Raw genomic sequence first — 9,210 nt, 5'->3', positions numbered from 1 at the left:
AGATTCATGGGACTACAGAAGTGGGAACAGTTCTTGGCTGGGCCAGAAGTATAAAAGAAAACTCCCTTGGGGACTGTATGGCCCTTGGCCTGCCAAGATAATCATTATTAAGGTTGCCATGACGCCTAGGAGAGCAAGTGGACTAGGGCATTGTTGTGCAAACACACAACAGAAAGATAGCCTCTGGCCCAAAGCGCTTACAACTGAATTATTTTTGGCAGAAAGCAAGAAATAACAAAGGGTGCTCAAAAAACTATAACTGTTTGGCAGGCAGCGATTAGATGCTGCTGCAGGAACCAGCCAGCTTTCCTTTTGCATAGTGGTGGGAAGGAGCTGTACCATGTGTGAGATGGGAAATTTCATTCTTGCAATTAGCAGCATCTGACATGGGAGGTTGGGATCCCTGCCGGGGGAGGAGAGGGGTGACGTGCATAGGGCAGTGGGGTCAAAGCTGATGGCTGGAACTGTGGGCTTGCATCCTACGATAACCAGAGTGGCTGGAATGGCTACTTACCCCAAATTGGAGCTCTTTTGAGTCTGGAGCAAAGCAGAAACCTGCTTGGTTTGGAAGAGCTTTCCATTTTCCTGCAAACATCCCACACACCTCTCTGTGCTTTACAATCCCTCAGGGGCTGTAGGTCCATTAGCTCTCTCAACCTCACACTATTCACACAAAGCAGGCAAGTACTTTCGCCAGCCAGGTATCTGCAGGCGGGAGCATGATTTCTTCTCCATGCATCCAGCTCCAGCCCCTTAAATGAATCTAAGCATCCCAGGTACATGGCATACACAGCACTTTAATGTGCTCAGTGGTCTCCACCTTCACCCGAAGCATGTCAAGTCAAGCAACATTAACACAGAGCTTCATCTCAGAATAGAAACAACTATACAATGGTGTTGCCTCCAATAACGTCAGGACTCAAAAGTCCCCTTCTGGGCCAATGTAACTCTGCTCACTACCGAGGAGATGCCGGTTTGAAGAGAGGACTGTGAGTTTAGACACCAAATATAGTCCTCACCCTGAGCAGCTTCCACCCTAAACGCCTGCAAAGTTATACTGATGCAACCCTGAAAAAAAAAGATGACCGCAGTGCTGACCATATTCTTGTGCAGAAGGCAGAGAGAGAGAGGACTTTTTGGAGTAGACCTCTGGAGGTCCCTTTTCTATGAAAACCTATTTTGTAATCTGTTTTCCTCTGCTGCTGTAATGGAGCCCGTATGGCAGGACCGATGCAGAGAAATGGGGCTACTCTGTAAGGGGCACTGCTCACTAGAAACCTGGTAAAAGAAGGATGGAGGCATTTCCTCTGCCAGTAAGAGCCCTTTCCAGCAATTCATCTTCAAGTAGGTTTTTCCCATTTTGTCATTGTCAAAGATGGGTTATATTTTTGCTTGCCTTTTTTTATGTTTCCAAAACCCTCTCAACTCCACCAACGGCCAGAACCCATTTCCTCATCTTTCCCCTGGGAAAAAGACCTCTTGTTCAATAGAAACCAACCCAGAATAGTGTTTATTATTGAAAATATACAATATTTCTGAACATCACATAAAAAGCCTAACTAGATGCACCTGTTCTAGTTCAAAATGATGAATAGATATTCTTTGTGCAGCATCGAGCACTATCCTCATCACTCAAAAAACCATCATTGCCATTTTTTACAGAGCTTCCCTTTTTGAATCAAAAAACCAAGCAACACAACTGAGAAAATCCTCCGGGTGTCCCTTTGCCCTCCCCTGCCTTCCCCCAGGTAAAAGCAAATAAAGATGTCCAAAGGCTATTTTACACAATATCGAAACTATCGGGCTAAAGCGGAGATGAGTGAGAATAATTTATAGAGAGATCTAGAGATATTACAGAGTTTGAAGGTTGCAAAACCTTTTCTGTCCATAGGGCTGGCTTCGGACCAGACAAAGAGCCCACTGATTTCCATACGGGCCAATGCCCTTCTATCAGGGGCAGACATGGAGAAGGTGTCCAAGTTCTGGTTCTCCACAACACCTTCAACATCATCGTCCATTTACTGCCTCGTGCACCTGAAGGCCAGCTCTGCAGAGAAGAAACTTTTTCCAAGAGCAAAGGAAGAGGTGGACGGGCTGCCAAGCAAAGTGGCTGTAACCATTGGGCATGGAAAGATGGAAAAGATGGGCGGTTCTTTAGAAAGTCTTTGGAGCCACCCTAGTTCAAGGGGAAAAAAAACAAAACAAGAAAAACCAAATTTTCCTTCCATCCGGCTGTCTTATTCTTCATGGCTAGAGGCTGAAAATCTCTTTGTTGAGCCAACAGTTGTGACTCCTGTTCTTCTTTCTACTTTGCTCCCTGCCCTCCCCACCACCCACACTGTCCTCTCCTATGTTACATATTTGGCTGGTTGCCTTAAAGCAGTATTGGGCATAAATGGATGAACGTCCACAAAGACACGAGGGGGTCACACCTCACTGCTGAAAGAGCACGGTGCAAAGAAAAAGGAAGAGGGAAGGGGAAGAGAAAGGAAGAGAAGGCTTCTGGGCTTCTGTGCGATCAAACGGCCGCAGTCTGTTTGATGCTGTGGAAGCTGATCCTCGTCGGGGAGGTGGGAATAGACATGGCCCGGGCCACACGGACGCGGAGGGAATGGTGGTCCTGCCAGCGATGCCATCTTTTCCTTGCGGCTGAGCGGACCTAGTGGGAGAGAGAGCAAAGGATGTGAATACATGGACGGAGGTGATCTTCCCCAGTCAAAGAAACACTCAATAGGAAACCAACCCATATCTCCTTTACCATTTTCTGGGGCTTTACAGTCTATCTTAGGGGCTTCTACAGCACCTATCTCCATAGGCACCGCGTGTATGTAATGCATTTTTCATCTCAATGCCCCTGTGAAGCAGTGGAGTGTTATTCCTATTTTATAGAGGGGGAGATGAGGCATGGCTGACTAACCTAGGATTGAAATTGTAGTAGCCACAAACTTCCATGAAGAATAAGCACTGCAGTATGGGCCTGGAGTCCAGGCCGGCTTGCACAGCTCATACGGCTCCCCCTTGCTTGTTCTGCTAATTAGTCTCATCTTCTCAGCTTCCCAGGGGCCCAGCATTATGGGAGAGTAGAGGGTGTCCCTATTCCCTAGCGTGGTGGTAAGTGCACTCTAGCAGGTGGTGGAAGATGTGGGTTTGAATCCCAAAAAGGCTCTTGAAGCCAGGTCCTCCCACTTCTTGGAGGAGTGCTTTAACCACTAGGCTTTGGAGCACCATGAATGTCTATGTCTTAAAAGAAACAGAGGGAGCCAGTCTCCTGGATGCAAAGGGCCAACTGATGTACCTATGCCTATGGGTGGGTCTCCAGCCCTGATCCCAGCCTCATAGAGACCCTCAAATCTGTAGACAGACACCTCACTGCTACACAAGTCTCAAGAACAGGCAGGATTTCTGCTTTCCCTATTGACAGACTTGGGGATCTGCCATCTTACAGTGCTGATGCCCACTCCTAGCCACCTATGGGTCTCCATTGAAAGCACAGAAATCTCCAGCACCCAACCGAGCCTTGCACTTTCTATGCACAGAGCTGGGTAGCACCACACGTGCACCTGTGTGCATGCTCAGCAGTCCCATGCCTGAGTCCTTTTTTTGGAGCAAGGCCTTAATCTTGCCATGCTTCAATGCTGACACAGGGAGGTGATAACACCCTCATATATCCCCCCTCACATTGTCCATCTTCTGGGTTCGGACTGCAAGTGTGTCAGTTCAGGGACCATCTCTTATTATATATATATGCCTTGCGTCTGATCCCATTTGAAGCCCCTGGTGATACTCTAATAGTACTGTATTTTCTCGCATACCCCATGGCCCCAAACAGGACACATTCTTTGTTTCTGGAAGGTAAAATGCAGAAGAAATGATTTTCCCAGGCTTCCCAGGCTGGCTTTTTCATGGAGAGGCTGTGCTGCCTGATGCCTGCCAGCTCCTCATCCAGCCAGCAAGGAAGAGGAGCCTGCTGGACCCACAACTGTCCAGCATTAACCCTTTCACAGCCACTCTCCAATAGGCAGCAGATTTTGGCTGCTCAGACTGCTCATAGAGAAGCTGGCAGCCCTCTGGCAGCACCGTGTCTTCATGCGCCTACTCCACCATGCTCCTATTCTGGTGAGGACAGCTGGCTTCCCCGCTTAAGACATGCACCTCGATTTTAGAGAGCTGGTTTTGGGGGGAAAGGCATGTGTGATACAGTAATACCTAGAAACACTGCCAGCCAGATGGAGATACCGCAGGTCAACAGTCTCCCTTTAAATTACCGCACACCAAACAAAACTCATATGCCTTATTACTGAGACGCTATCCCCATACAGTGTTTGTCCAGCTCTATTGGCACACTCCCATTGACAAACATGGAAGGATACCTTTCTCAATAGGAAATGAAATCATTCACAGGCTCCTCTTGGCAAAGTGAAGGCCGGGAGGGGACCCAGAAAAACATCAGCAGGGAGAGACAGGAGCTATTTATGCTAAAGGGTATGGCTGGCACCATAGGAAATAGGTCTGAACTGGCTGGGAATAAATTTAGGCTGGAAATCAGGAGGAGGTTTCTAATTGCCAGGAGAGAAAGGATCTGGAAGTGCCAGCCAACAGAAGGAACGAGAGAAAAACACCTGCTTTAACATGGTGTTGGATCATTGCAGAAAGGATTTAGGAACCTGCTCCTTGAGAGATTCAGTGACTCTGCAAGTCCCTCCTGCCCCTATGCTCTCAGGACAGACGCTGAAGAGTAATGCTGAGCGACTGTCTGATTCATCCATTCTTTTTAGAAAATATGACTTATATGCAAAGAAGCCACTGGCCTCCAAGAGTGTCAGAAATGCAGCTGCTTTTCCGTGCTCCACAGTGGTGAAACAGCACATTCACAGCATTGTTTGCCCCCTGTATTTGGAGTGATGAAGGATCCTGCCTCGGCTTCTGTGTCAGGTGATCATACATATAAATTATATTTGCGTGAATATGACCAAGGTTGTGGGTCACACCTGGATTCAAGGGGGTCAGGTCCGAATTATCCTGAGCTTAATGTGGGTTTTCCCTGGTCTCTTTCTGTGGGAAATAGCACACCTTGCCTTGCATGTTGTGTTCTTACACGTGGACACCTTTCACTAAATGCTGAGGTTGTGCTAAGACGATCTCTTTGTCTCTGAGTAAATTCACTGCTGTGCAAGGGCCAGCACAAGGTCTATGAACCGTGTAAGTCCCAACGAAACTCTCCAAGTGGATGAATGTCATCCTCCATGTGCACGTACGGGAAGTGGCTCTTGTGGATGTACCGTGTAGCCTTGAAAATTATCTTGAACAGAGCTCGACAGGGCTAACATAACTAATGCCTCTGCATAGCTCTGCTAGCTGAACTCTGCTGGGGCATGGAGATGATGAGTTATTTAATGGCCCCTGTGTGTTTCTGAGCAATTTGTTTCCACCAGATACTTACTCGGATAATGAAGCCAGATTAGATTTATCATTTGAGCTTCAAGCCAATCAAGTCAAATAGAGTGACCTGGAGATAAAGATGGGAATCTAAGCAAGCAGTCATTTGCATGCTGCTACCATGCTGTTCTTTGCCTTAGATGTTCGAGAGAGGATAAACAAGGTAAGATGAGACTTGACTCCTTTTATGCTTTATATGTGAGGCTGTCTTCATGGGCCGTGCATCGGAAAAATACGCTGCACGCTTATAGAAGTCAGCAGACACAAATTCATTAGAGACAAACTCAATCTGACAATACTTGTGATGTGTCAAAAGCCCAACCAGGAAAGAATCAATTAAAATTTCTCTCTCATCATGAATTGAAACTCTGGCAAGATCTCAGCTGAAGCTGAAATTCTATCAAGAGTATTTCAGGGGGAAAACAGCCAGAATTGGTACAGCAACATAAAAACTAACATACACTATGATCTGACAGCAATAGAAAAAAATAAAACAAATTAGCATCAGCTCTGAGAACCAGCTTGAAAACTGTTAATCACTTTACAACGGATACATTGCCTGCCTATTAAGTATGTATAGAGTCAATGATATCCTAGCAACAGCATTAGTGTATCAATCATCTGATAGCAACAACACCTGCCCATAATAGCATCTGGATGCATACAGACATCATTATCAGTGGTTAGGGCACACACGAGCAGCCCAAGGGACAGAAGTGATCACCTTTGTCTCAATAAACATCAGATCACTTGAGATAACAAAGGACATCTGTGTTTTTGGAGCAGACACTTATAAGTTAAGTTCCCTATACCGCTTGTCTTTGGTCACAAGATTACTTATTTGATTGTTCCTTCTCTTTGCAAATTCCTTGTGAATTATCATGATCTTCCTACATTTCTTTGTTCCTTGAAACTGCTGAGGGAATAATACTTACCAGCATATTCAGGTTGGTAAGTATTAGAAGTCATGAGTTGCTCATACTGAGCGCTCCTTCAGATGTTCAACAGGTAGGATTTGGCTGGCGTGACTGGTCATGGAAGTGGTCTGGTTACGGTTTGTGTATTATGATTCAATGACCTAATCAAGGAATTGTCACCTTTTTGCCTGCGTCTTAATTAGAAAGACTCTTGTGGGTATCTCACCTCTCGTATTTACCATATAGACCAAGGGTAGGCAACTCCCCGGTGCAGGTGCCAGAGTCTGACACTCGAAGGCACTTTGCTTGGCACGTGTGCCTCTGTGTGGATGGCAGGGAAGAGGTTGGGGCTACATGGCCATAACAGGGATCAGGCCCCTCGTGGCTCCCCCACCATTCACCCTTGGCATGCCAACATGTTACAAGTTGAAGTTGCAGGTGTTTTTTGCACTCTGCCCAAAAACATGGCCTACCTCCGATACAGACCGTCCCCAGAAAGGGGAGAGGGAGAATGATAAAACATTAAAAAAAAAAGTCCTTCTAAATCAAATAGATACCAACTATCCATCACTGCTGCTCTACCTTTCTGTTAATGGTTGGCAAATTCCTTGTAACCGTACAATAAAAGTGTGGTCTAAGCAAGAAGCTAAACGATGGGTGTGATCAGGGGCAGATCGGGTGGGACGCAGGAGGGTGCAGTGATGCAGTTGCCCCCCCGCTGTGATTTCTGCTCAACCCGAATTTAAAACCAACTTCCTGGGAGGGGGAAGCATTCCTAGTTGGGCAGCAGTGGGAATCAATTGACTTCACGGCTTCAACCTGAAGCTTTCTAAGCCCTTCAGTCCACAGGTGTTAACACCCCTCTCTCCGTTTTCATGATCATGATGTTCCACTGATTCACCAATCCTTTCTTCTGCTAATCTGCTGTCTATTAGCTGCTCCTTGTAATACAGTTCCTATATCAAAGCTCTGAAGACTGTTTTTAACTCTAGCTAAACACATTGATTCGGGCATGGAAACATTACCTCTGGCGTAAGAAGGTTAGGTGTTGTTTGAATCTGAAAGAGATACACATTTACTTCTAATGACTACAGGTCTAATGAAACAATATCTTTTGATTAGTTTTTGTGCGTTTTCTACATAATCTACGATGTAGCAAAAGAACGTGCAGCCCAAGAAAGTTGTGTTTGTTTTTGTTTCAATCTTAAACAGAAGAATATAACCCTGGACTCCTAGCTGATTAGTAGAGCTTCTAGTTTCTTTTTAACTGGAGAAAAACGTGTGTTGTGTCGCACCTCACCATTTGCACCCTTTTTCAAAATCCTAGAGTTGCCCATGGCTGTGGCAGCCTTACATCTCTGTCCTGGGAGAAATGTCCCATGTGTGGAACATGTAAACAGAAGAAAGCTTGATGTGCTCATACAATGTGTGGCATAATGTTAAGGTGGCCTTGAGCCTCTGCATGGTGTGCAACACAAATACATGACAGAAGGGTAAAAATGGCAGGATGGGAAAGACCTTGATGCTAAGGCAATGAGCCATAGAAAAGAAAGAAAAAATGAATGCATTAAAAGAAGAAGCAATATGGCTACAGCAGCAGGAAAGGATCTTGGGTGCCAAACTTCCGGTGGAAGAGATGCAATGGAGCTGGAGTAGACAAAAAGTGAGGACCTTGGTCAAAGTCCCATCCTGCCTACCAGGCTAGCACAGTTAAAGCACAGTTAGCAAAGACCTGGCACCCTTACCACAGATGTGGGCCCTCATCACACCCTTATCACAGGTGTGGACCTGACTCTTAAGCTCTATGACAGATGTCAAGTGCCTGACATGAGGCAGCAGGGGAGGGGAAGAAGGCGGGGGGCTACATTTGCGTTTCAAAGTGAAACCTGTAAGGGGCAAGACACTGGAATACCTGAGACGAGACAGAGACACTGAACGCACGAGAGCTGTGAGGGATGTGAAAAGCATGTGGTTGAGGCACCCAAGGGGGAGAAGGAGGTGCAGCTACACCTGTAAAAACCTCAGGCAAAGATGAGGCTTGTGGGGTCTCCTCCTCATCACCTAAGAAGACCTGCTGATCCCCCAGAAATCAGACTTTCTGAATACCTGGCTGTAAGGAGACACTCTGCTCTCCGGATTACGTGAGACCTATGCAAGGCTTGCTGTTTGTCCTTTTGGCTTATTATGTTGCATTTTAAGTTAGGCTAAGTTGTGTGTGCTATCATTGGGTGCGTCTACATGTGCAATTAATGCGCCTGAATTTTCTTTGCAGAATTGCACCTGACAGGAGCCACCCAGTCCAGAGCTGCTCCTGCCCTGCTCTGCCCCTTTGGAGCAGCCAGGAGGAGCTCCAGGCTCCCCCAGGTGCCAGCCCCAGGGCTGGCAGGGGGCACAGGGGCTGGTCCCAATCCACATGTGGCTGGCAGGCTCTTCTGGACACTTGCGGATCAAGTTAGGACCTGATCTCCACATGACTGGGACGCAGGAGTTCTGGCTGCAGGATAGCTCTCTAGGCCATGTAGGGATTGGGATTGGTCCTGATCCCCACATGTTGGGGAGACAGCTGCCCCTGCAGCTACCACAGCCTCCCCCTGCATCAGGGCTTAGCTAGGCAGCAGCAGGACCCCTGCTGCCTGGGCTGACTGGGAGCAATTTGCTCCCAGTCAGCATCTACACGTGCTACTGCACAGTAGCTAAAGCGCTGTTAATCTAGTACCTATATTCCCTAGTACTAGCAAATGGCACATTAGCATAATTTACTGCGCAGTAAATCCTGCTCACGTGTAGATGGTGACACTTTACTGAGCATTAGATTAGTCTAACGCGCAGTAGAGTGTCTTGTGTAGATGCATCCATT

The 9,210-nt window shown here is 46.8% G+C and overlaps 1 protein-coding gene across 1 annotated transcript in view; it reads right to left on the bottom strand.

Annotated features, from left to right (window-relative positions):
- Positions 1-1,482: 1,482 nt before the first annotated feature.
- Positions 1,483-9,210, bottom strand: part of CRHR2 (corticotropin releasing hormone receptor 2) — a 251,210-nt gene continuing 243,482 nt past the window's right edge. Inside the window, exon 12 of the mRNA XM_019508079.1 lies at positions 1,483-2,659. Within this exon, the coding sequence (XP_019363624.1) occupies positions 2,519-2,659 (141 nt within the window). The 3' untranslated portion in view covers positions 1,483-2,518. The remainder of the gene's footprint in view (positions 2,660-9,210) is intronic.

The sequence above is a fragment of the Gavialis gangeticus genome, unplaced genomic scaffold (assembly GCF_001723915.1).
Source record: "Gavialis gangeticus isolate Ggan-Ray unplaced genomic scaffold, GavGan_comp1, whole genome shotgun sequence".
Lineage (NCBI taxonomy): Eukaryota > Metazoa > Chordata > Crocodylia > Gavialidae > Gavialis > Gavialis gangeticus.
The sequence above is the reverse complement of the archived record's forward strand: the minus strand, read 5'-3'. Positions and strand labels throughout refer to the sequence as shown.